Source organism: Gopherus evgoodei, chromosome 3 (assembly GCF_007399415.2).
Source record: "Gopherus evgoodei ecotype Sinaloan lineage chromosome 3, rGopEvg1_v1.p, whole genome shotgun sequence".
Taxonomy (NCBI): Eukaryota; Metazoa; Chordata; order Testudines; family Testudinidae; genus Gopherus; species Gopherus evgoodei.
Genome location: NC_044324.1, coordinates 146,425,717 through 146,453,394, shown reverse-complemented (window position 1 = coordinate 146,453,394; position 27,678 = coordinate 146,425,717). Strand labels below are relative to the sequence as shown.

The following is a 27,678-nucleotide window of genomic DNA, read 5'->3' as shown; positions in this document are numbered from 1 at the left end:
ATTATATATTGTAAGGTATCTTTTGAGTTATAGTGTTGGAATTTTGTGAATTCATATAGTGTTGGAATTTGGTAAAACTCTAAATCGGGTGAAAAATTATACTGGGTGGCTCAGCAGAGAACTGAGGAGTTAAGACATTTTTCACTTATATGTCACTGATTCAAATTCAGCCCTAGTTTGTAGCATTTTTCAATCGATCTGAGTACAGTTTGGTGGCTTACGTGAAATGTGTCAGTGGTCTGTCTCTTTCTAGTGGATAAGTGTCCGATCACAAATCCGCCTTTGCAATTGGTATTAGTAGGCTGGGCACTTTGACGGGTAGTCTCAGCAGAGAGGCCAAGGCCTGAAAGGCCATGGAAACTCAACTCCTCTTTTTTAGAGGTGATCCCTCCATCTCAGGTTTGAAACATATTGATAGAATAGTATGAGGCAAGCTTGCACTGCAGATGCCAATCCTGTGCTTTCCATGAGGACTTCAGTTAACTGAGGCGGTTATCCAGTGTCATTCATCAGCAATAAATGTACTATAAAAATGTTACAACAATCTTTAGCTGAGTTTCTTGGAGTTCATCCTGTCATTAATTTTTTTTTCTGGCTAAATTACAGCTGTGGAAAAATTGTACTTGAAATGTTAACATATCCTTCATGGAAGCAACTCCAGTGTGTTACTGTAATACAGTTCTAATAGCTGTTTGGTTTTTTTTTGTTTTTGTCGTTAATCAGATAGTCAAATGTGATGGAGCTGAAGAGCTACAGGAGCTGGAGCAGAGGTACACCAAAAAAGAAAAAACCCTCTAAACATCTTATGTTAGTTACAAGTTAAGGATGTTGCTAAGTGGGATCTCTTCATAGTGTTTGAAAAAATATTTGGGGAGAATAAATACAAAAAGGATTTTCTTTAATGTTTCTCTCTAGTGAAACACCAAGCAGGTTGTTTTTCAGTTGGTTTAACTGTCTGATTTTTGGTTTTGTTTATTCTTGACAAGTGAAGTGCTTTTTTGAAAAATTATTTCTGTCTGATTTGCGTGACTCCATGTATTTACTTTATTGTATTGACTTCATGTGTTTACATGAGCATGTAGCTGCCATGATAAAAGGGTCTCTAAAAATTTGAAATTATATCTGAAATTCTTCTATCCAAAATACTTGTTGCTCCTTCACTCCCAGAAAAAAATCTCTTATCGATGAAAGCCCGGTTGTTAGAATAAGAGTATTACCGTCATCAGTAATGTAATTAAACAGCCGAATGTAGTAGATGTTTCAGTGCAGCAAAATTTAGGTTTTTTGAGGGAGGTGTAACTTGCATGGGAGGACAGTAAGTAAAGAAGGGATGTATGGCACAAGTGAAGTGCTGCACCTCTTACCTGGTTCCAGGCTTTCATACATTTCCTGAGGTTTTAGGCAGAATTATTATTTTTTGGAAATGATGATAAATGGGTGGAGGACTAGATGGACTCCTTTTAATATGTGTGCTCAACTTGAACCATTTCCTCACCATTTTTTGTATTTTAATATCTAGCTCTAACGTAAATAGTTTTCTCTACTGGGCATTTTGTTAACCCTCATTATTATCTGTGAAATTTCCTGCCCTCCAGGAATAAAATCACTTCGTAAATGTTACTCATTAAAAGATGTTTCTCCATCTAGATTATTAGAAGAAGTTCTTTGCTACATAAATGTTGTGGCACACTCAGTGGAAGAAAATGCAGACAAACCAACTGCAAAGTTTTGGAGGGCTCTGCTCAATAAGTCTTACGATATGCTAGATAAAGTAAGTTTTCATTACTCCACTTGCTGGCTTTGCTTTTCCTTCCTTCCTTTTTCTTTTTTTTCTTTCTTTTTTTTAAAATCAGGATTATAACATTTGTTACCTTTTATTTTTTGTGGGAGAAGGTGGGTGAGGTAATATCTTTGTTGGACCAACTTCTGTTGGTGAGAGAGACAAGCTTTCGAGCTTACACAGAGCTCTTCTTCAGGTCTGTACGCTTGAAAGCTTGTCTCTCTCACCAACAGAAGTTGGCCCAATAAAAGATAATACCTCATCCACCTTGTCTTGCAGATATCCTGGGACCATCATGGCTACAACAGTACACTGCATATATTTTATTTTTGGATTTGTATAAGGTTTTTTTGTTGGTGGTTTAATGTTACATAATTCATTAGTAATCTTTACCAACCAATTTGGGACCTGATGCATTGTTACTTTAATTTTCTAGTGGCAGTGGTGGTATTAGGCAGAGCAAACACAGTGAAGTAAACTCGGCGATGGTCATTTTTCTGTTAAGTATCCTGGTGGTTGGAAACAGCCATCTAGATATTGTCAGAAAGAAAATAGCCTTCTTGTGGCTTTTTTATAGTTACAATTTTTAATGTGGACTTTTAGTTAGTTAATATTTCTCCAGAAGAATTTAAATGGAGTGACAAGCCTTACTCTGTTTTTCAAGTCTTTTTTTTTTTTTTTTAAATCAGAAGTACAGTTACTAAATTGGCTTGGTGCCCTAACAGCAATAGTGGAGCTGTGGATTAGAGGTCTCCTCAGTTCTCAGGGTGACTGGTGCTGAATGTTTTTCCTCTAGAAACTTAGTTGTCCCACAACTCCTAGCCAATGTGCATGAAGCAGTGTCAGAAGGATTATTTTGGTGGCGAGCGATATCTAGCCAACTGCGGCCTGGAGTGGAAGAAAACTGTGTAGGAATCCGTGGGTTAAATGAGGCAAAGCAAGTAGTAGGTAGTTTATTTATTTCCTAATTGGTGGCTAGCAGTTAAGATATGAGAGTTAAATATTGTAGCAGGAACTTATTTTTTCCTTTTCCTTTCCCAAACAAAGCACTGGCAGGACATGCTTTCCCTTCTTTTCTGATCCCTTCTTTGCTCTCAGAAAGTCCACACTTCTTTACTTTTTGGGGGGGTTGGATGGTGCCGTATGAGAGAGAACATTTCTGTTGCTGTTGTTTTTTTTACAGGTCAATGCCTTATTGCCGACACAGACATTTATCCCTGTCATTAGGGGACTGATGACCAACCAGCTGCCTTCTGTGAGACGTAAAGCAATGGATCTCTTGAACAATAAATTGCAGCAGCGCACACGTTGGCAGAAGGCCCAAGTAAGGCAAAGGGTTAAGCCCATTCTTTTTGTTTAAACTGTTTGCACCTTTCTGCTAATGTAGAAATGAGGTGTTATGCTTAAAGGCAAGTGTAGAATTTTCAGATGGAAATGTGAGTTTTGCATTACCAGTGTACCTTTTGAGTTCCAAAATGTGATCCACCCTCCCACAGTAACTTGCAGGATCTGGACTTAGCTAGGTTTTGAATTTCATGTGTGTGTGTTCTTTTGTTCTCTTAGGTTTGGCAGCTCTTAGAACTAATTCCAGAGCTAATCGCTATTGTACAGCGCAAAATAAATGAAGAGGAAGAGGAGCAAGCCATCAACAGGCAGACTGCTTTGTTCAGCCTCAAATTACTGTGCAAATGTTTTGGCACAGACCATCCAGAGCCTTTTGTGCCTGTTCTGAAAGCCACCATTGACCTGATTTCTTCAGAGAGGAAGGAAGAAAGGAATGTGATGGGAAGTGCTTTGCTATGCATAGCTGAGGTCACCTATACACTGAAAGCACTAGCAGTACCTCTGCTTCCAAGGTATCATCATTTTCATAAAAGGATTCACTGCCGCAGGAACTACATCAGATGATGTGTATTATGAAAGACTGTCTTAAACGCTTGTTAAACTAATTGGCAGTCTGTACATGCACAGTGTGCTTTGTAGAAATGGATGAAGGCTTCCTAATGCCCGAGAGTCCTCCTGAGTACTTATAGTGAGAGAACTCTGAAGCAAATGATGCACTAATTGTATAAGAATTGTAAATCATTTAATAATCACAGAAGTTTTTGCAAAATCCATTAAATGGCCTGTATTACCACTGTAAGCCTGGCTGTATTTAAAACATAGAAACCTTGTTTAGCACAGTTGGAAAATAGCTATGATACAACTCTGTTTAGTCCTGCCTGTTCATATGGGACTCAGGCATTTAATAAACAGCTTTTTAAGAATGCCTTGGCCTTGATAAGAATGATCAGTTTCATAGTGTAGTGGGGCCTTAAAATCTAATATTCTTCAGAACTTTTTGAGAAATAGAAGAGAGAAGTGAATCCTAGAAGGCCAGGTTTTCAAAAACAGGCTCTGAAATTGTGCATGTAGAAATTTTAGACATGAAAGTTGTGCTTTTAGTTTTATAGGCTGGATTGAGGCCTGTTTGGAAATTTGCCTCCAAATTTGCAACTGACAGTGGATTTACCTTTCTGTATGTTTTTATTTGATTATTTGCAGGCTGATGCCAGCGTTGCTGAAGACACTAAAACGCAAAAAGGAGCTAGTCTCCAATGAGATTTATTTGCTCAGCGCGGTGACTGCACTGCTGAAAGTTGTGGCAACACTAGCACACTTCCTTAGTCCCTATCTGTTGGATGCTTTGCTGCAGGTGAGCCATCACTGTCTTAATATGGGTGAGGGGGCAAGAATGAGGAAGCTCAAATTATGGAGGTCATGCAGGATTTTGCAGTGAATTAAAATGAGAATTTTGCCATCTGGGTGGTTGGGGGAAATCTCATGATTGCTTTTACTCAGCCTCCCTGAGTAAATTGTCATGGAATGATGCCGCTGGTGTTCCCCTCCTGCAGCCTTTCAGATACTTATCTTGCTACTTTAGGAGGTGGGATGTGAATTTTGAGGGTTTTTCTCCTGCACCAGTAAGTTGATCAAATGTATATATTAAAAAAAAACTCCAGTTTTTATAAATAGAATGGATGTGATGACCCTCTGCTTATTCCACTGATGAATCCCCTTTTTCAGTTTTCATGTATTGAAGGAGAAAGTCTTGTATACAAACTTTATAAATTGAAGTGTTTAAAATAGTAACAGACAGCTGAACTGGACAAGAATCCAATATGAGTCAACTACAATGGCTCTTTGTTTTTAATAGTTGTTCTTAACACTGATGTTGTGCTTCTCATTTCCAAAATGCTTTGCAAGTGCTATTTAAACTGAATATAAACCTTATAAAATTAAGTAGGTGATTCCTTTGTTGGTTCCTAGACTACAGTACTTTACTTTTCTGGAGGAGATTATTCTGAAATCAGCTCTTGAAAGATTCGTTTCACTGTTTTTTCTGTTCTTGGATTTTCTGATAGGTTGTTCGCTTGGAAAGGATTGCAGTGGAAATGGGCCCTTCATCCCAGCTTAATCTCCGTCTCTCATCACTGAAAACTATGTTAGCTACACAGCTTAGTCCCAGAGTTCTCTTGCCAGCCATTACCAAGTGTTACAATGAACTCGCAAATGCTTGGAAGGTTATGATTTTTTTTTCATTCATTAGTAAAGTGAATGGAAATGTAATTATGGTTTAAATATGCGTTTTTATATTAAACTAAAAAAGTTAGAACAGGGAGGGATCCACCAGACTAGAGTATTCACGTGCTACATGGCAAGCATGGGAGACAATTCTGTTGATAAAGGCTTTCATTTATTTGCTAGGGATGTACATTAGGAATTACAGCTTTCCTCTGGGCCTCGCTACTACCTCATGCTTGGGCATTTAAGATTTGCTGCCAGGATGGGGAGGGAAAGAAGACTCTTTAAAGGGACACTGCCTATTTAAGTCATAAACTGTAAACAAACATGTCTTCACTTTTTATTGATAGTGCCTTAGATTACCAGAAATGAAATAATTTTATAAAATCCGGGTTATTTACACCTTATCAACTTTTTTATTTCTCTTGGCTTGGGTAATGAAAATCATTTAAATCAAATTTACTTTGTTTAGTCAGATACACCTTTTGAGTTCTTAATGGTGCAGATTTTGGGTTTCCAACATTGTGAATGGGAATGTTTGTTTATTTAAAGACAATGATGGTCACCTGTTTGTTTAATTAAAAAAAATGTGGAAGGAGTTCAGTTGATCTGATCTGTGGATGTGTCTTCTTTAACACAACTGTCTCTGTTTGATCTTTTACAGAACTGCGTGGGTCCCCTTATGGACATTCTTAAAGAGCACATTGCTGTTATGGAGAGAGACCAGCTCCTCTCCCATCAGTCTGAGTTGACAGCATTTTTCATGAAAGCCCTGGACTTCAGAACAGAGCATTCACAGGTGGAGTACTGGCAATTCTTAAAGAGCAAGAATGGATGTGGTTTTCTACCAATGTTAATTGTAGTTCTTTATAAGAATGCGTCAGGTTGGTTCCTGCTAAATGCATTTTCTGTATCTTTGAAAATTGTGTATTCAGCTATGAGAGGCGTGCAAGTGAGATTGCTCCTTGTGAATAGAAAATTTTAGCTACGCAAATGTATCTTGGACCTAAACATAGAGATTAAGTCAGACTTTGTTAAAAGATGCTCATCAGGCTGTGAATCTTACTGTATCGATTTTGAATTATACCTTCCACTTGTTCTAGGATGATCTGGAGGAAGTTGGTAGAACAGAGACTCATATTATTAGCTGTTTAATTAGCATGGTCATGAAGCTTTCTGAGGTTTCTTTCAGACCCCTCTTCTTCAAGGTAGGAATTTGAATATAGTCCTTTGGTGTTAGCACATCTGAATTTACAACTGCATTAATGTAGCAAAAACTTACCTCTTCCTTTTTCTCTTTCAGTTATATGATTGGTCCAAATCAGAGGACACCTCAAAGGACAGACTGTTGACATTCTACCGGTTAGCCGATTGCATTGCAGACAAGCTCAAAGGTCTTTTCAGCCTGTTTGCTGGTAATTTAGTGAAGCCTTTTGCTGACACCCTGAATCAGATTAACATCTCCAAAACTGGTAGGTCTCCAGTTACTATAGTTATCAAGTATCAGAGGGGTAGCTGTGTTAGTCTGGATCTGTAAAAGCAGCAGAGTCCTGTGGCACCTTATAGACTAACAGACGTATTGGAGCATGAGCTTTCGTGGGTGAATACGAAAGCTCATGCTTCAATACATCTGTTAGTCTATAAGGTGCCACAGGACTCTTTTGCTGCTTTGATAGTTACCAAAGAAGGAACTGTTGAAATATTATATCACTGTAAGCTTGCTGTATGTCCCCTCACACTTTTTCTTCCTGCCTTCTCTTGCATCTTACAGCAAGGTGGCTTACTCATTGGGGAGGATGGAAAAGGATGTCTTTAGTTGGTGGGGGTGGGCCAGAAGTCCAAAGAGAGGAATATCTTCAACTAGGGGAAGTCATTCCACTTGTGAAATTTCTCTTGGAGTGAGCCAAAGTTGCAGTTGTGGGATGAGTGAAGTCAATTTCAAGACCCTCCTCTCTTGCGTTTCACTCATTGCCTCCCCTGACATGGCCATATACAACACACCAGCCAGGCTTGGGCTCCTCAACTTACTTAATAAAATATCTGCTGCTGTTTTGTTTCATTTTCCCTTCCTCATTTCAGAACTCGGGCAACCAGCAAATGCATTGGTAACTGGACGTTTCCATACCTAGGCAGCTTGTACATCAGTAGCACTGATTGTCAGGTTCTTCAATTAATTTCCCACAAGCTGTGTGCTCCCCTTCTTCCCCAGCTGTATGCCACATCCAGCAGCATTAGTCTTTAAACAACAATATTCTGAACTGCAAAGAGCTGCAAGGCCATATCGCACCTTGCATTTCATAGGGATGTGTGGACTAGATTTAATCACATGATATCCAGGCTATAGGCCATTTACTGCTTATTTCTTAGAGAGTGATGGTAACATTGGCTGTTAAGTAATCTCTCCTTTCATTCTAGCCAGCTGTGGAGCAAGTGGCTTCATCATGGTTTTTCCTCACCTTCTTTTCCCCATGTGCAGATGAAGCTTTCTTTGACTCTGAGAACAGCACTGAAAAAAGCTGCTTATTGCTGCAGTTCATACTTGACTGTTTGCACAAAATCTTCCTCTTTGATACCCAGCGTTTTGTAAGCAAAGAGAGAGCAGAAACCTTGATGGTGCCCCTAGTTGACCAGGTACTGACACGTACATGGAAAAGAGATTATCCAAGTATTGTATTCCCATTTCATTTAAAAGGTTTATTGCTGACTGTTAAATATTCAGATTGTATTCCTTGTGATTGGTCATGGATTTGACCTTCTTTGGATTAATCTCTCCCTGTTCCCATGTTATTTTCAGTAATTGTATTATTATTATTAGTAGTAGTAGTAGTAGTATTTGTCTTCAAAGCACTTCAGCACGTTACCTAAATAACCCCTGCACCTCAGTTTTCTCATCTACAAAATAGATAAATTAATACTTGCCTACCTCACTGGAGTATTGGAAGGATTAAGTGACTTGCCCAAAGTTCAGGAGTTTCCAGCTCCTTCTCCTTTGCTCAGACCTTTTAATCTGCCCCGTCACACAATTAGATATTCTGTGGTGCCATCCAACACCACATCCAAGTTGGATGGGTCACTGCTTCATGAAAAGGCTTTTTCTGTCTTTTCCCCCAACTCCTGCAGGCCAAGTGCACTCCCTCTGCAGGCTCTTAACATTTATCAGCCAAAGAGATGACGCCCCAAGAATTAAACCTGAATTTTTCATGCGCCAGTAAACAATGATACCATTAAATCCTAAGCCCAGAAGAGGGAGTTCATAACTGAAAAGATTTTACGGGTATCAACATTTTTAAATTTTAACTTTTTAGATTTTTCATCTTACTGGTGTTTATCTTTCTTAATACTTTGGCCTTTGGAATCTCAGTCCATTAGGCTTTGAACTCGTGTTTTGAGAAAATGTTAACCTGATGTTGGGCGGTGAGGGGGCAGCAGGATGTTTTTAAGCCTCAGTTAAACAGTTGGGCCTTTCTGTTTGACTTGCTTTGTGATCATTTTACTCCTGCAGCTAGAAAACATGCTTGGAGGAGAAGAGAACTTCCAGGAAAGAGTGACCACGCACCTGATTCCATGTATAGCTCAGTTTTCAGTTGCAGTGGCAGATGATTCTCTATGGAAACCACTAAACTACCAGATTCTGCTGAAGACAAGGCACACATCACCTAAGGTACAAAGCTGGATTATCTCTTGGTTGAATGTGTGTGTGTGTTTACACTGCTGGGCACATAAAGCAGATTGCAGTTGGCCGGGTCAGTGCTTGACATGAAATTTGCTCTTTATGGTAACACACTGGTGGTATTATTATTGCAGATGGTCCTTTATTACAGTGTGAATAAAATAGCTTCAGATTGGGTGCCAGAAGATAATTATGGGCAATTGTTCATCAGCTTCCAATGACTAATCTGTGTTTTAGCAGGGTTGCACTGTCTTTTGTTCTACATTTATAGTATATCTAAGTGTGGCAGAATTCAATGTTTATATTTGATCATTTTAAGATACCATGTTCATTTAAGCATTTTTTCAGTTTTGATCTATTTAAATTTTCCCAGTTGGATGGGGGGAGTCAATTTATCTAATGACAATAAATGTTGAGATTCAAAAAGTTAAAGCCTTATAACCATTAAAATGCAAATGGTCAATGCCACATGTCAAAATATACAAACTAAACTCTTAAGTTCTCAAGCAGCATTTTTCTTTCTTAGGCTATCTGTACATTTTGATTATCAAAGGAAATATTTTTTCATGAGTTTGTGTGTGTGTATGGTGACATCTACACTTATGGATAAAAATCTAATCCTCCCATGCCAAAGTATATTAGCTCCTTAGGATGGCTAATAAGGAATGACAAGTTGTGATGTCTTCAGTAAATTGATAACACTCAGTCCTATTTCTGCTAGACTTGCTGATGCAGCAGGACAGATGACTAATTGTTTTATGAGTGGGATTGTGATCAGGGCAAACTGGCTAAGCCTCAGCTAATTTTGATAGGTTGTGGGGAGCAACTGGACAAATTAGTAAGTGTTAATCACAACTTCAAACACAACCCAGAGCTGGTGTGTAATCTATGGGTCTTATTGGACCCCGGACTAGTTAGGAATGCAGCTTTCAGCTCTTGGTACAAAGAGAGACCTTTTTATTTTGTGTATGAACCATGCTATACTTATGATGTACTTATTTGTACTTTTTGTTATGAAGAGACTAGACTTCAATAATGCATTCCATTTGGGGCTATACCTTGAGGCCAGCTGGAGCCTAGAACCGACATGGAATGCAGCAGTCATTTTATCAAGAGGGCTAGTCTTTCAAGAGCACACACACCCGGGCTCCATAAGCTTTGCTGGATGGTTATAGGCTCCCTGATGGGATTCAAGCTGTTCGTCTTGATGGTTAAGGTATATCTACACAGACCACGGAAGTGAGCCTCCCACCCTGCGTGGACACTCAGGCCAGCGGGGCTCACATTAGTGCTCTAAAAACAGGTCTATAGACAGTACTTACATTGCACTTGAAGTCCCAAATGGTTTGGGATCTTCCTCTTAAAAGACTGTCTCATTGCTCCGATGATACTGTCACAAGTTGCAATTAGCAAAAGTGCTGGAGTTCCGCTGATATAATATAGAGGGAGGTAGTGGCAGTGTTTTACATGGGGGTCCTTTCACTCTGCCGTTCGCTTAGTCCGAATTAACAACCATTTGAGTGTACATCAGAACCCATCGGAGGTGGAAATTTGATAAAGACTTTAAAAAGGGAGTCCAGTCTATCAGCTCACTTTGAAAATTTCCTCCTCCTAACAAACCCAATCTTCCTTCCTGTCTCTAATCCCTCAGCCAGGCTTAATTCTTGACTACTTTTCTGTCCTTTTCCCCTGCAAGATGTGACTGGCTCTACATTTTTATGTATATGGGAGACTGAACTACATTAGCCCCTCCTGTAGAGATGCAGGCTCTCCAATGCCAAGTAGTTTAGCCAACTTCATTTCCCAGAATTCACTTTATTACCCCTCTCCCCAAATAAAGGCACTGGGAGGAGAATGGAAAGGGGACTGAATTGAGCGAAGACATGGACTATTAAAAGCTCTGTTTCAGAGAATATGCTGTACTGCTTGTTTCCCTATATAGTGGGGTGTGTTTTTTTTTAATTGTAGGTCCGATTTGCTACTCTGCTTACTTTAGAAGAACTTGCAGGGAAACTAAAGGAGAACTACATGGTGCTGTTGCCAGAATCCATCCCTTTCTTAGCTGAGTTAATGGAAGGTAATGTCCTCCAATGCTTCCGTTGATAACCAGGATATTTGGGTTGTCCATTTTGGAATACTAGTATAATACAAAACAAACTTCGACGGTGATCGATCACTGACAAATATTAAAAATCCACTGTCCTGAGTGTTAACTTTTTTATTAAAAAAAAAAAAAAGCAGTGACTATTACGTTGACTCAGTACACCAATTAGTATACTGGGACTTGACACCTGAGCTGCTAATAGAACTTTTAATTTCAGTTAACAAGCGGATGCATTGTTTATGAGCCATAGACTAGCTGATGGGAATTCACCTCTGTGCACTGGGTCTGTGCACCACTTAAGTCCCAAACAATCAGACTGTGGCACTGCTTTTAGGACAGGGTTTTATGAAGCATTACTACACTTACTACACTCTTGTGAGTGGAAAAACCACTTTATTTCAAAAATATTTTTATTGCATTACCTTTTCAGCTGCAGTAATACTCAAATAGTAAGTGCTTCCCACACACCTTGCCCCAAGGAGCATTCAATGTAAAAAGACACACCCATGAAATGGGGCATGGGGAGAAGATACAACATAAGTGGTGAGGGTGGAGATAGGCATATAGGTTAGTTACATCTTTTTTAATGTTTGCTTTTTAGATGAATGTGAAGAAGTAGAACACCAATGCCAGAAGACAATTCAACAACTGGAAGTTATTTTAGGAGAACCACTCCACAGCTACTTCTAAGAAGCACCATTACCTCTTTGTTGTAAAGTCTAAATCATGAGATGTGAATGTCTGTCTCACATAAGAGCTAATATTGTCCCAAAGTTGTTATGTCATGCCAATTAAGAGTAACACCCTTTTTTATAGTCGAAAGCTAAGATCTTGCCTCTACACTGTTCAGGATCATGACAATTTCCACAATTATTAATAAATTGAAAATATTACAGGATGGCTCTTTGACTTCTGTATACTGTGAATTGTAGAAACAGTTATATGAATTAAGTTCAGGGAAGACAATGGGGATGAATTTTCATAAACTAAAATGTGCTGCAAGGTTGTAGAAGGGACAGACTTCTGTTTTGGTTTTTTTTGTTTGTTTGTTTTTCTTAACTTAGCCTACGTCCACACTACAGCTTTAAATTGATATTAGTAAAATCGATTTTATAAAACAGGTTTTATAAAATCGATTTTACGCGTCCACACTAAGGTACATTACTTCGGTGGTGTGCGTCCATGGTCCCAGGATACCATCGATTTCCGGAGCGGTGCACTCTGGGTAGCTCAGTAAAAGAATAGGACCAATAACTTCGATATCCGTCCACACTAACCCTAAATCGATTTAGTAATATCGATTTTAGGGTTACTCCTTTTTGTTTAGCTGGATTACAGAAATCGATTTTAAGACCCCTTAAAATCGATTTTAAGTGCCTTGTAGTGTGGACGGTTACAGCGTTAAATCAATTTAACGCTGTTTAAATCGATTTAATGCTGTAGTGTGGACCTGGCCTGCGTTTCTATCCTGTTAAGTTTGCTGCAGCTTTTTAGTCAGTCATGGTGACAGTAAGCATTTCCTAGTAGCAGAATCCCTGACTTCAGAAGCTACATTTTTGTGAGATGTCTTCTTCACAATAGCTAGCTCAGTAGTTTAAAACAGTCAGTCGGATTTGATTCTCAGTTATACCAGCTTATAACCTCAAACAGTAGTTAACAGCTACAAAAAAGACTAATATCACTTTTCAAAGCAAATACTATAATCACAATTATGCTATTAAGTCTGATGCACCACAGGGATGTGCACATTACTAGTTATGTGAATTTATTAGGTTCTTACACCTGTGTGTACCCATGTGTAAAAATCAGGCAGGCATTCTGTCTACATCTACTAGTTTAACTACACCTCTACCCTGATGTAAAGCAGCACTCTGGGGGGTAGGGGTGCGCACTCTGGCGATCAAAGCAAGTTCAATATAACACGGCTTCACTTATAAGGCAGTAAGATTTTTTTGGCTCCCAAGGACAGTGTTATATGGAGGTAGAGGTAGGTGTACCTTGGTTTCAGAATATTCCATGAATGATGAAGAGGCAGATGTTATCTGTTCTATTTCTGTCTGTTCTTTTTAACTGTGGAAGAAAATAAATGAAGAAGCCAGCAATACTCATTTAAGGCTCTTGACCATACTTGAGACGGATAACTATACAAGAATCCAACTTTAAAGGAGTTTAGAAAATAAAAACTTTGTTCCCATTGCAGGATTTACACTACAGAGGGGAAGTCAAAACTTACACAGGGACTGTAGGAGAAAAGTGAAGTTAACTGAAAATAATCTTTACATAGTGCTCTGTAGATAGCCAGGCAATGTCAGTGCTGTAAAAACCAACTTTTCTTAAGCTGAGATTAAATGGTTAGTGAGGAGGCTGTTTACAGAAGCATGTGTTAGCTGGAATGTACTTTTCATTTAAGACTAACAATGAAAAGTAAATCTAAATTACATACCAGTGTAACACTGTCTAGTATGGGGCACTTTTAAATGGGCCTGGTTATAGGAGTGTTCGTAGTTAAAGTACACTAAGCAGCAGAAAACAAAGTGTAGGTTATCTGTTCTTAGATCATTCCCTTTAATATTTACCACTTAGAAACCACTCCAGTAATCAAATATGAAATACACCTCTACCCCGATATAACACGACTGGATATAACATGGTAAAGCAGTGCTTTGCAGGGGGCTGCGCACTCCGGTGGATCAAAGCAAGTTCGATTATAATGCAGTTTCATCTACAAAACAGTAAGATTTGGCTCCCGAGGACAGCGTTATATCTAGGTAGAGGTGTATCTTATACCTCTCTCCTTCAGTGTATTTCATAAAATTACCTGGAATTTTGGCCATTGTGATTGATATTTTTTAGTAAGGTACTATTACTAAAAGCTTACTTTACTACTTCCTGGTGCTTCTAACCCTAAGCCTGTAGAAAAACTTAATCATGAAATATCAGCCCACACCTTTTAAATAAAATTTTCGCACACCTTTTCTTCCTCATCGTCCTTGCTTCTAAATGACGTACTTGGACAGTAAATAGATAAATTAATAATGGTCTATAAGCGTAGTCAAAGATATACTCTAAATTAATACATTTAACTAGTAAGAGTTTCATATGCTGCTTGAAGCTTATGCATAATGGGGCAAGTGATTGGGCTAGTTATCAAAAGGTAACCTAGAACTCATTCACTTTAAAGACAAATATTAAATACTTAGTCAAAGCTCACAGTTGAGATTTAATTTTTGGAAAGTCGTCTTTGCTTTATACAATTTCACAGCAGCCAACTCATTTATTCCTAAGGCATCTATTATACATTTGAACTGCAATAACTGACTTTTTAAAGACTTGTTTCACATTTTATTCCCCACACCAAGCTTCCCCATCTGAAAACCATTAGCAAGTAACTAGATAGGACATGAAGTTATAGAAATACTGGATCAGAACACTTCCATTTTTAACCTAAGGGCCTACATATATTCTAGGGAAATGGTATCACAGACAATACTGACTTTTCCTTGTAAACTATTATAAATGCATCATATAAAAGACTTCCTCAGGGACATGTTAATCATGTTGGCATCAGGGGGTCCATGTATATGCTAATCAGTATTTTTTACAAAATGTTTTTCAGATAGCATATTATAGTGCAACTTAGTCAATGGGGTTGTAGGTGAACATTCTTGACTATCAACATGAATATTTCCTCTGAGCTCAGATTTAATGCATAGCATCCATGGGTCCCACACCCTTTAAATAAACACAGATATAACTACTTCTATTCCTGAGCAAGATAAGAGCTCTTTTTTTTAGACTCTTATAATACCGCAGCTCCAAAAATTGACAAGATAAGAGCTAGCAAAATCAGTCAAATAGAGTATAGCGTTACTTCACTTTGATCTCGGCTAAAATTACAGAATTCCACCATAATGGTCAGGGGGGGTTCCGTGGGCTTGACTTATGCCACTTCGGAGCTGACATGACTACGAAAGTCAAGGAAGTGGCTTATAGCATCTGTGCTGCAGTGCAATAGATAAGAAAATAAAATCACTAGGCCCCCAGGGAGGTTGTTTTGGTTTTTGTTTTGTTTTCAAAAAATTACAGCTGACGTGCTGTGAGGGAACTTTGTTTAGATGTTTTAGGTTTGGGGCTGAAATAGGGGCTTTTGGGGCTTTTCAAGATATAGAGCTAACACTAACATTTGCTAGTTTAATATAGCAGGGTTCTGATTCATCATGGCATTATTCCAGGTTTACCCTGGTCTAATATTACTAATTTCAAGTTATATTAACATAAAAACCAGAGTAAAGCAATGAGACTGCAGATGTGCTCTCTGTATAATTAGAGTACATTTTCCTTATGTAATTCCCATTTAACTTTGCATATAAACAATAAGGGTTAAAATACACTTAGAACTTGATTAGATCCATTAAGAGGTTGACAGTCCATTTTCAGACACAGATCATATTTCAGACCAGCTCTTAACAGACAATGTATAGTTATTAGTATTCCATAGTACAGCATTGTGTTCTAATTTACAAAATATTTTGCAGTTATTCTAATACTATAAAGCAAATCTTTATATTGCTAGGTACAGTAATTGAATTCTTCATATAACAGGAGCTCTATGCCTACTGAAGTAGATAATGTGACTTTAGTTTGCCAAGATACTGAAAACTGGGAAAGATCTAGTCTAATAAGATTTTGACTCCTAGGGCTCAACTTCGTGATAAGCACCAATACGGAAACTTGGATAAATGGGACAAAGATCTGGGCTATTCAATACCAGTTTGTACTTGAGTAGACGGCAGCAGAGGGTTAACATAGGGTGGCAGAATAGGATGCTATGAGCTCCTCACATCCAGTAACTGAATGTCGCCAGTAATCTCCAATATGTTGATCTTTTCAAGCTGTTTAAATCGATGCTTGTACTCCAGGATGTGCACACCATTTACAGCAACCTTGTACTGATGAACATCACAGAAAATTAACAACTGAAAGCAAAAACAGGAACACAACAGGTTTTCAGTCGAAGTTTTAATTTGATTAACAAAGACTCTAGTGGTCTAATTTAGAATCAGACAAACCTAGCTTCTGCTTTTTAGTGTAGGAGCTTACTAAAAAAATTTATTTTTTTTTACTTTAATATTAAAACTGCAAGGGAACCAACCCAGCTTGGACATACAGAGCATAGTTTACTGAAAATATCCCTTGCAACATTAAAGGCTAATTCAGGCACTTTCACTTGTTCAAAGGAAAAAAGGGGGTTGAATAGAAGTGTTTTTTCACAGCAATAACACACTTTGAATCAAATTTAACTTCAATAGCTGCTTTTTTAGATTCAATCCCAGATAGTTACTCTCACATTTAAGAAAGTTATTGTCCCTAACTCACACTAACTACATGAGATAAATAGGCTATTTAACTGTTTCCATTCATTAATACACAGGCGTTGTTCAGTTTTTTCATCCTAATTAATGCGACCTTACCTCAAAGTACATTCCTGGGCTGAAAGGGAAATTAGTGACATCTTTTTCTTCTTCTCCCCAGCTATCAGAAAGATAAGAATTTCTCACGAAAACATTTGTTTTCATTCGGGGATTCAAATGCAGTGCGATATCCTTTGAGTCACTTGATTTTAGATTAACAGCAAAGCTGAAAAACATTTTAAGATTACGCACAGCAAGAGACAGCACATACATCCCAGAGTGCAGCATATTTAATGAAAAATTCAGCAAATATACAATAATTATCGAGATACACTGAGTCCTGTTGCCTGATTTAGGTTAATAATATACTATCCAAATTAATGAGTTTTAGGCTTACCAATTTGTTTGATTAGAGGATAATAAGGTTTTTGTTCCAAATTAAGCTTTACAGAATTTACAAAGGACTATTGGGGGTATGAGAGGAAGCTCACTGAGACAGATATAGCCTTAAAGACTTACTAAGATAAATGAAATTTTAATTAAATGGTAAAATAATTAGAGTTACAAAGTTACAATTGTATTACTGCTCTTTAAAAGATACATATGGTATTACGGTATTACACCCTTTTTTTGATAACCTGGTGGTGAGACACACAGGACTAGCCTCACCTTTGGCAGTTCAGGTTCCTTAATTTTTAAGAGGGATGCAGAGCTTAGAAAAAGCTAGCTTCGATAGCTCTTAGCTCAAACTTAAAATTAAAACCCAATAAACAAAACTAAGAACAAAAGTTTAGGGAAATCAAGCTTCGTCTAGTCCCCTTGGAACTTAGAAAGAAGAAAAACAAGTACAGGCCTTTTAGCCAGGCCCTTTTGTATAGGGCACAGGTGTCTGAACCCTCCTTTTACGCCCCAACTTTATTTTTTACCCACAAAAATGTAAGGGTACACTTACTCCATAGGCTAGTATGTTTGTACATATTGATGACATGTATATACATATTAATGACATTAAATTATACACATTACTTTTGTTCTCCCAGTTATTTCGGTTCTTCCCTTGTGGTGCACCTGTTAAGTTTGAGCGTACAGACTTGGAAACCCTCTGTGCCATTTTACCATTATCTATCTATCTATCTATCAGGTGAAGGGTCCCGCATATGTGTGCTGACTTTGCTATCTTGATGAAAGGTCCCAGACGTGTATGTATACATATGTGTGTGTGTGTAGTTTCCTATCTAGGTGAAAGGTCCCAGACATAGATATGCTAACTTTGCCTTACCTCAGTGGTTCTCAAACTATTGTACTAGTGACCCCTTTCATATAGCGAGCCTCTGAGTGCAACCCCCTTTATAAATTAAAAACACTTTAAAATATATTTAACACCGTTATAAATGCAGAAGGGTTTGGGATGGAGGCTGACAGCTCACAAGCCCCCATGTAATAACCTCGCCACCCACTGAAGGGTCCCGAGCCCATCTGAGAACCCCTGCCTTAGCTCAACATACAGGATATGGCCTGTAGGTCCCTTGCATTACAGTCGAACTTACTTTAATATAAATTTATAAGCCTATTACAATAAACCAAATACTTAAACTATATATACACACACACACACAAGCAAGCAGGTTAATCCTATAGGCTACATGCCCCCCTTTGACAGGGTGGTTTGAAATGAACCCCGTTACACAGGTATAGATGTAGGTCGTTAAGTATTTGTGGGGACAGTTTTAACACCATTTTTATAAAAATGGTATTTTGGACTCTGGCACGTTTTTGGAGTGGGCATCATGTATACATATTTATTATTTTTAACATTTGGTGGCGATTGAGGTTTTTGCTTGGGACTGTTGGATTTACACTGCAGGCATTTTAAAATAAGGAAATTAATTCCAATTGCAGTTTTTTGGATAATAACTTTTTTTAATTTAAACGTTTTTCCCCTGGAGTTGTTGCAGGCTTATTATCCTTATTTATTAACTGGATAATAGCTTGTTTGGCTTTGTTTATATTGTTAGTAATTTGTATGAGGTGGGGTTTTTTTAGGGCCAATAATGACTTTAACTGTCCCCCTACTGGGGGAATGTAGACAAGAAAGGTGGATGTACTTTGGATAGTCAACTTTTGATAGGCTGGGTTGGACTGGATAATGGTGATGTTTTTAAAAGTTGGAATGGGGGAAACAGCTTGAATTTTTTTTTTTTTTAATTAAAGTGGGTTGCTTTGGAGTAAAACAAAAATTTGGTTTTGTGACAGGACACTTTAAGGGACCATATTGGTACCTCCTGATTGGTAACCAAGCAAAATTGGCTATTTTTAGCATAGGTTACCCTTTTTATTGGAGTTTTTTACTTAGTTAGCCTTACTAGCCATGACGATGAATTTTGTAATTTTTTTTTTTTTGCAGTTTACACAGAACAATGTTTATTTTAAACACGTTACACCTACAAATATACTGAGACCCCTTTTTTCAGAGCAACAGGTTACTTGTGGTACTTTTTAGGTTTCAGTTGGAGTGTGATAGACCACCAAGGGACATGCAATTACACGTTCCCTATAGATGTTGCCTTTGAGGTGACCTATAGAATGGACAGCTACCAATTACCTGTACACATTTTTGTTTGGGTTAAATACTGGTAACGAGACATACATGGATTGTGCCATTACACAATTTTTAGAAAGAGAACCACCATTTTGGTTGGGGTGAGGTATTACAGATTTTTTTTTTTTTTAAAGCACACTCAAATGCTGGCATGAATTTAAACGTGGATTTTTTTATTTTTTTTTAGCCTTTGAAAACATCTGTGACAATACCACCATAACAGTTGCTTATTTTTATTAAGTTAGGAACTTCTTTTAAATTTAAGGATTGTAATGTATTAGTGATTGCATTTACAACGTATTTTTTATATGCAGAGCATATCATATTTTTTAAATATTCATTTTTGTGCTGATTATTGTTTAAAGGGATTAGCTGATTAATTTTACGTTGGGTTTTATTAAATAGTTGTTATGCATAATATAAAGAGCAAATTGCTTTTTTTGTGACAATTTTTTTTTATCTTTTGTAACATTGGATTGACCACTTGGTTGGTTTTTTTTGGTAACACAATTTATATGTTTGCAAATTTTTTAAATATTCACTTGGTTTTAAATTGACACTTTTGAACCAAATAGTTCTGTTAGGGATTCTAAACATTTGAAGAAGATTTAAGCTACACTTTTTTCTGGAAGTGTGTGGTTTATGGATCTTATTATTCATCCCCAGCAGAACAATATTTTGCACTTGTTGATAGGCTGCAATTTTATTTACAGGATATACTGAGAAAAAGGAAGCCACTTTGGTATGTTGACAATAGCAAAAAATTTTTAGATACCACCTAGACAAATTTAACATTACAGGAATATGCATAAACCAAACCTGATTTTTTATTTTTTTTTATTATGGGCATTGTGGTGAGACCACTAGCAGGTTTTGGGTTTATTATTGGACAAGTTACATTATTTGGTATTGGATTGTTTTAATTATAGTTAATAATTGGACTTTGAACCTTAAGTTTAAATGTTACATTTAGTACATAGTTTTTACTTTTTTGATTTGAAAATTAGCTATAATGAGCATTTTAACCTTATATAAACTTAAATATAAAAATAAAAAATATAAACCCCCCCCTCCATTATCAGATTAAAAAAAAAGCCATTTGTAATAAAGTTTTATAAGCTATTTTGTGTTTTAGGGAAGTTGAATTTGTTGATGAGGAGGTACAGAGTTTACATCCTCTCCCCTTTGAGTTATTATTTAGGAGCCAATTTTTATTGGCCACTGAATGGCAACAATTTAACTAAATGACATTTATAGGTGACTTTTTTTTTAATTTTTTAACCTGGTGTATAGGACTGTGGATAAGTTTTGCGTTGAATATAATGGTTTGGGATTTTTTGTACTGGTATGTTTTGTTTTACATGCTTAGGCAATTGAGCACGACCCTGTCGCTTGGTTTTATGGGGTTGTAACATCTGACTTTAAAATTTGTGATTCTGGCTTAGTTTTACCCTTACAGCTATGATAAGGGTATAGTAAATGAAGACTTTTTTTTTCTACCCTAAACTCAAGTGGCAAAGTACTCCATAATGCTCGATTCACTGAGAGTTGTAAGATTTTAATTCAATCTTCCCTTGGTAAACCAAACACTTCTGCTGTTTTTTGTACACATTGTGCATACCTTGCAAGCAAAATTTTTTTTTTTATTATTCCTACTTGCTTAGGTACCAGATTTAGGGTTTTAATATTTGTAACTGCTACAGGGAAATCAGAATTAGAATCTGAGAGGGTTTTATCTGCATTGGGATTTGAGCTTTTTTTTGAGTTTGAATCTATAATTTTTATGTTTTGACTTTTTCTACCCAATTTACATATTTTTTTTTTTAAATCAAAGCTATTAGAACTTTTCTTTGGGAATAATCCTTGATAAGCAGGGTAACTTTCCATAAAATCTCTATGTTCTACACTTAAGGCATCTCCACACTGACGCAGGACATTTTTTAGTCCATTAAGATCTGGTGTAGTAGGGTGTTTTACTGGCACACCAGGTGATACTAGCATAGGGTGTAGAGAGTGCACAAAATTTTAGGGACCTAAGCAATGCTGATGATCGCCCAAATGCCAGTAAGTGTTCACCCAAAGGGACTGGGTCTTCTGATTTATATGGTCACAATGTAACACTGTGTGGAGGAGCAGGAATTGCATTCCTTGGTTGTTGTATCTCTCTTTATTGTAACCTAGAGATATAACTTAGATAATGTTTTGACTTCAAGGTCCCAGAGACACAGAGAAGGTTTTCATCTTGAGACTAAAAGATCAAAAACATCAAGACACTTGATCACGGCCTTGGATAAGCCAAAAGACTATTCACGCTTGATCTTAGCTCACAGAGTACTACATCACAGACACTAGCTACTTGTCTCAGTCTGTTAGTCCCTGAACAATTACAGTCTCTAAAGGCACTCTCTCTTCACTTTCAGGAGCGGACATTAACAGAAGAGAGGATATTTCCTCCTTTTCTCTGCTCATCTCATCCTTTACATTTAGGGTAACCAGACATCCTGATTTTGAGGAGTATGTCCCACGACCCAACTGAAGTATGGTCGGGATGCCATTTGTCCCGATACTTTGTTTTGGTGTTTGTTTGTTTGTTTTTAACACTCACCCATCCGGGTCTTCAGCGGCGGGTGCTTCTGTCTTTGGTGGCAAGGTTTATTATCCGCCGCCGAAATGCTGCCGAAGACCGTCAGCAACTGAAGGACCCTCTGCCGAATTGCCACCGAGGACCCGGATGGGTGAGTGTAACAATTAAAAAGGTGCCCTCCCACCCACTCCTCGCGGTGGTCCCGATATTTGCCACTGAGCATCTGGTCACTCTATTTACATTACTAGTTGCTTTTTTTTTTATGACGACACTCAACTTTACCTTTTGTGATGCCATCCTGGGATTTCCTTTTTCTATCTGCAGACTGCCAGTAGCTTCTGCACTGCTAACTTCTTCTTGACTTCCTATGGCTCCTGAGACTCAATTTCCACCTCCGCTTCTAGAGGTACTGTATTAGCCTGAACTAACTCTCTTGCTCCACTTTTAGTAATTGGCGCTGCAGGTTTTTTATTTTCGTTGGTTCCACCATGCCAAAAGGGATGGGAACTGAGTTTTTGTTCTTCTCTAACACATCTCCTATCTCTTCGATTCGATTCTTTTCAACAGCCAACCATTGTCTGATTTATAGCTGTCCAGCGATTTTAGGCTGGCATCCACTTGCTCCTGCCAACAACGTGCTTTCTTTCCTGCTTCCTGTACCTGGTACCTACACTGTTTTAACTTTTTCTTTAACTCCTGCTTCTTTTGGAAAAGTACTGACCATTTCTCTGTCACTACATGTAGCCAACTTGTTAAATTTTGAATAACCTTTTTTTCTCTTATTCAAAGTTTGCTGGGCTTTTCTGAGTAACTTTCATTTTTTATTTAATTTCTTTCTCAGCAAACTTCAAGCCACACCCAGACATTTAACAGCTATTCCCTTCACCAGTTTACCTTTTTGTTGTTGTTGCTCTATTTCTACATTAAACACCTTACTTACAAAACTCCATGGGTTACAATGCTCAGAGATCATTTTGCTATTTCTTAGTTGTACTAAACCTCCTTCATGTTCCTGAATGTATTTTTGGCAATGTTCTTTTTAAAGCCATACTGTGGGTAACTCCAACAGACTCTACTTTTGCCCTTGCTCCACTCATCCTAACGCGTCACATAGAACTCACTTCAATTCTAAAACACAGAATTTCACTTCACTATTGATCAGCCTATGTAATAAACTATATAATGAACACTTTGCTATTCTCTACTCTGAAACTGAAGACGTCCCTTCACAGAAACAACAGGAAACACCCCAAGCCAGTTTTTACACTTAGTTCAATAAGTCCCAAGTAAATAGAGGGGTTGGGGCGCATTCCCCTCGCTTCCCTCTTCCCTCGCTGGCTTGTAACTGATCAAGAGGTCTTTTTCCTCTGTCTGGACCTTCCAAACAGCTGGGGGAAACTGAGGCAGATGGATCAGAGGTGCAGCCCGGGAAAGCTGAGGGGAATGAAATAAAGTAGCTCAAACTGTACAAGTTCTGAGTTACTGTGGCCTTTTGGCAGCAATTAATACATAGATTTATCAACTTCCCCGCCATGACTAGTGTGGGTCATCGGACCCGATGCTACTGCTAAGATCTTATTGGTACTATTTCTTACAACTTCAACCTTCAGCAAAGCCCCTTAGACGCACACATCACTTTAAATAATAACACTGTTACTCTTTATCTTGCAAGATTAAATTCAAAACCCCTAAGCTAAAACTAAGTCAAACCACAGTACATAACAGGAAATACTGGGATCGCTGCCAAGAAGCAGTCACAGGAAATCAGATTTCTGTGTTCTTAAGAGTGAGTAAGACACACAATCTTCTTCTCTAACTCTACCTCTTTACTTATGCCTCAGGTGAGATTCTCAGGGGTCTAAAGATGCCTGGAATCCCTGAAAATCCCCATCACACATACCTCGAGTCTCCTGGCTGGCTTATCAGTCTGTTGCCTGATTTAGGAGGTTAATATTATTAATTTGGATAGTAAGGGGTTTTAGGCTCATCAATTTGTTTAATTAGAAGATATTAAGGTTTTTGTTCTGAATTAGGCTTTACATAATTTACAGAGGACCCTTGGGGGTATGACAGAAAGCTCACACTGAGACAGATATAGCCTTAAAGACTTGTTATTAAGATAAATGAAGTTTTAATTAAATGGTAAAATAATTATAGAGTTACAAAATTACAATTGTATTACTGCTCTTTAAAAAGATACATATGATATTATGCTATTATATGCTACAAAGCTTTGATTAATATCCTTACACCATTTGTTGATAACCTTGTGGTGAGAGACACAGGACTAGCCTCGCCTTTGGCGGTTCAGGTTCCATAATTCTTGAGTTAGAGGTGCAAAGCTTAGAAGAAACTAGAGCTAAGAGCTATCGAAGCTAATTTAGAGTTTATTTACCTAACTTAAACTTAAAATTAAAACCTAATAAACAAAACTAAGAAGAAAAGGTTAGGGAAACCAAGCTTAGCCTAGTCCGCTTGGAACTTAGAAAGTTTAAAAAAAACTAAGTACAGGCCTTTTAGCAAGGCCCTTTTGTATAGGTCACAGGTGTCTGAACTCTCCTTTTATGCCCCAACTTTATTTTTTTACCCACAAAAATGTAACGGTATGCTTACTCCATAGGCTAGTATGTTTGTACATATTGATGACATGTACAGACATATTAATGACCTTAGATTATATACACGTTATTTTTGTTCTCCCGATTATTTTGGTTCTTTCCTTATGGAGTACCTGTTAAATTAGAGTGTACAGACTTGGAAATTCCCTATGCCATTTTACCATTATCTATCTATTTATGTGAAAGGTCCCACACATATGTGTGTGTGTTGACTTTGCTATCAAGGTGAAAGGTCCCAGACATAGATATGCTAACTTTGCCTTAGCTCAACATACAGCCCTGTAGGTCTCTTGCAGGTCCCTTGCATTACAGCTGAACTTACTTTAATATAAATTTACAAACCTATTACAATAAACCAAATACTTAAACTATAAGATATATGTAAATGCAAGCAAACAGGATTAAAAAGTTAATCCTATAGGCTACAATTGTTATGCTCATTAGGAATTTAGCAAGCATCAAAGTTGTTAAATCAAAAAATACCTACCTTGACATAAGTCCTAGTTGGAAAGATTGCAAATCTAGTGCCTCGATCCTGCAAGAGTCACTACTCAAGTACGTAATTGTTTGCTGGATTGGACCCTTACATGTTTCTCTTAGTTCGGTGTTCCTTTTTCCTGTTGCTCATCTTTTGTTGTGGATCATTTTTAAAAGAGCATGTATATGTGTCTTCTGTCATAATGTCCATAGCATCATACTGAAAATTTGTTTCCTCTGACAGGAAGAATTGTTCAATGCTAAATCCAGCAGATGCATATGTGAGTCTTACACTGTTAGTAACATGATGTGTGGCATTGGTTTCATATCATGTGTTATAAATTAAGGCTAAACTGAGACACTCCCAGTATAGCTCTCTGTTTTCATTCTCCATTCTGAAATATTCAGTTTAGTTGAAATATTCCATGCCTAATCCTAACACACAAGGTGAGATTATTCACCTTGTGCAGTAACTGGAGTTCTTCAAGGTATATATCCCTATGGGTGGTCCACTTAAGGTGTGCATGCACCTCCTGCACTTTTGATCGGAGATCGTCGGTACCATTAGGCCCATGCATGCGCCCTCCATGCAGCCTCATGCCCTATACTAAGGATACACAGGGCTGCATGGGTGAACCCCCTTAGTTCCTTCTCTACCACAAAGTCCAGCAGAGGAAACTCTAAAGCAATGGGGAAAGGAGGGCTCATGTGCACCTGAAGTGGAGCACCCATAGAGGGACATGTGTCAAACACCAGTTGCTATACAATGTGAGTAACCTCTCCTCCTTTGAGTAGTGTCCCTATGGGTGCTCCTCTGAAGGTGACTCCAGAGGAGTATTCCTGAAGGGAGAAGTGATCTTTGGAATAAAGTCTAATACTGAAGACAAAACTGAATTGCCAACTGCAACATCAACTCCAGAGGCATGAACCAAAGCACAGTAGCTTGAGAAAGTACGAACTGAGGTCCAGGCTGCAGCTCTGCTAATTTCAGTAACTGGAACATTCTTGAGTAATGCCATGGAAGTAGTTTGCAACCTTATTAGAATGGGCTAAAATCCTACAAGGAAACTGAATGCTGAGCCAATTGAAACAAAAAGAGTGTGGGACACTTTCTGAATGGTTTAGTTCTGTCCAAGTAGAAGGCTAATACCCTTCTGACATCCAGGGTGTGGAAGGCAGCCTCTTTCCTTGTCTGACACATATGTAAATCAACAGCATATTTTTAACCTGGGGATTTCCAGAAGTGGAACTTCTTGCCAATGCAACCAAAGCAAAGTGAAAGAAGTTTTGCTCAAGAGTGGGTCTTAATCCTCATTCTCCAGACGCCTTCCTTATTTCATGGACAAAAGGCTTTCTTTATGCTTATCCACCAGTGTTGTTGTTCTTGAAAGTTTTCTCAACAAGATCAAGCAGGACAAGCACAAGGTCATTTTGACTGCACCAACTTGGCCAAGACAAGTTTGTTATCCTTGTCTCATTTGATTTACTTCTCGCCCACAGTGGCAACTTCCAATCAGTTCCCATCTGTTGTTGCAGGATGCTGGTCAGACACTTCATCCCAAGCTGGAAGTTCTTCGGCTCTAGGCATGGCTCCTTGATGGTTCTTGGGGTTAGACACTTCCTGTACAACATGTGCTGTTAAACAGTAGAAAGGAGTCCATGCGACATACTTAACTTCAGAAGGGAAAGAGATATTACCTCTGGTGTACCTGCTCTTCTTTCCACTGTCCTAGACTACCTGTTGGAATTTTAAAAAAATCAGCTCTTACTAGGAGTTCTGTCATTCATTCATTGGCGATCCCTCGATTAAAGGATGATCTCTACCTCAGATTTACATATGGGCCCTGAGATGACTCAGGAGTCTGATTCTGGAACCACAGATCCGACCACAGTAGGTACAGATATTTCCTGGTGGGTCAGCTTCCTACTGGAAGAAAGTTCTTTCAAGGTACACTTGGTGGCTATGACAGCCTTTCATTTACTGGTAGAAGGCTTTTTGATTTTTGCTCACTCTGTGTCAAGATTGCTTGCTGAGTTCTGATTGATCTTTTTCCACAAATTAGAAAACATATTCATATATGGGACTTGAACCTTGTGCTTATGCCTTATGAAACACTGCTTGAACCATTAAGTATATGTTCGTTGCTTGAACAATCAATGAAAATAGCTTTCTTGGTGATAATTACTTCTGCCTTGATGGATTTGGCTTGGATTAGTGGCAGAAGTGGAAGCAAGCTGACTTCCCTCAACTCCAGAATGTTAATAGGCAGAACACACTCTTGTGAAGACCATTTGCCCTGGATGATGTGAGTGCCAATATGCTCTCCCCATCACAAAAGGGATGTGCGTGAAATGATGATAGCAGTTGGAGGAGTTTGAAAGAAGAAAATTCTGCATAGACTTTGAAGGTGTTATTCCACCAACTGAGCAAGTCCAGAACCCAACAAGGAATGGAGACCTGTCTGTTGAGACTGCTTATTGGTCTGTAGACTGTCCTGAGCCATCCCTGGAAACACTAGAGAGGTAATTTGGCATGCTGGGTCATGAAGACATATGCTGCCATATGATCCGACAGCTGAAGACGACAGTTCCTTGACGAAATTTTAGCAATAAAATTCTGTAGATTCACAAACCTGTCCACAGCTGTAACAACCTTTAGAGATGCTCCTATGAAATCTGTTGAACCTGGATCAAAATTATCTTTTTGAGACCAACCTGGAGGCCATAAATGTGAAGCAAGGACTTTGTCATTTGTATGGCCAATAGAACCTCCTGACTGGCTACTCGGGCTGATTCCTATCATCGAGATAAGAGAAGACAGTTATGCCTAAAAGACAGAAGAACAGCCACAACTGCTGGGGCCTTTGAGAA

The 27,678-nt window shown here is 38.2% G+C and overlaps 2 protein-coding genes across 9 annotated transcripts in view; one reads left to right on the top strand and one right to left on the bottom strand.

Annotated features, from left to right (window-relative positions):
• HEATR1 (HEAT repeat containing 1) overlaps positions 1–12,011 on the top strand; it is a 58,684-nt gene extending 46,673 nt beyond the window's left edge. For 6 of the 7 annotated variants that reach the window (XM_030556957.1, XM_030556956.1, XM_030556955.1 and 3 more), the window contains 13 exons: positions 724–770; positions 1,648–1,771; positions 2,964–3,104; positions 3,344–3,636; positions 4,325–4,475; positions 5,185–5,343; positions 6,009–6,143; positions 6,448–6,552; positions 6,648–6,816; positions 7,821–7,975; positions 8,847–9,005; positions 10,983–11,091; positions 11,720–12,011. In XM_030556957.1, coding sequence (XP_030412817.1) covers positions 724–770; positions 1,648–1,771; positions 2,964–3,104; positions 3,344–3,636; positions 4,325–4,475; positions 5,185–5,343; positions 6,009–6,143; positions 6,448–6,552; positions 6,648–6,816; positions 7,821–7,975; positions 8,847–9,005; positions 10,983–11,091; positions 11,720–11,808 — 1,836 coding nt within the window. In that variant the 3' untranslated portion in view covers positions 11,809–12,011. Of the gene's footprint in view, positions 1–723; positions 771–1,647; positions 1,772–2,963; positions 3,105–3,343; positions 3,637–4,324; positions 4,476–5,184; positions 5,344–6,008; positions 6,144–6,447; positions 6,553–6,647; positions 6,817–7,759; positions 7,976–8,846; positions 9,006–10,982; positions 11,092–11,719 lie in introns of those variants that run through there. The other variant, XM_030556961.1, reaches the window with a different exon arrangement.
• Positions 12,012–14,318: 2,307 nt separating this feature from the next.
• LGALS8 (galectin 8) overlaps positions 14,319–27,678 on the bottom strand; it is a 35,475-nt gene continuing 22,115 nt past the window's right edge. For both annotated transcript variants that reach the window (XM_030556952.1, XM_030556953.1), the window contains 2 exons: positions 16,590–16,755; positions 14,319–16,094 (listed from right to left, as the gene is read on the bottom strand). In XM_030556952.1, the coding sequence (XP_030412812.1) occupies positions 15,945–16,094; positions 16,590–16,755 (316 nt within the window). In that variant the 3' untranslated portion in view covers positions 14,319–15,944. The remainder of the gene's footprint in view (positions 16,095–16,589; positions 16,756–27,678) is intronic.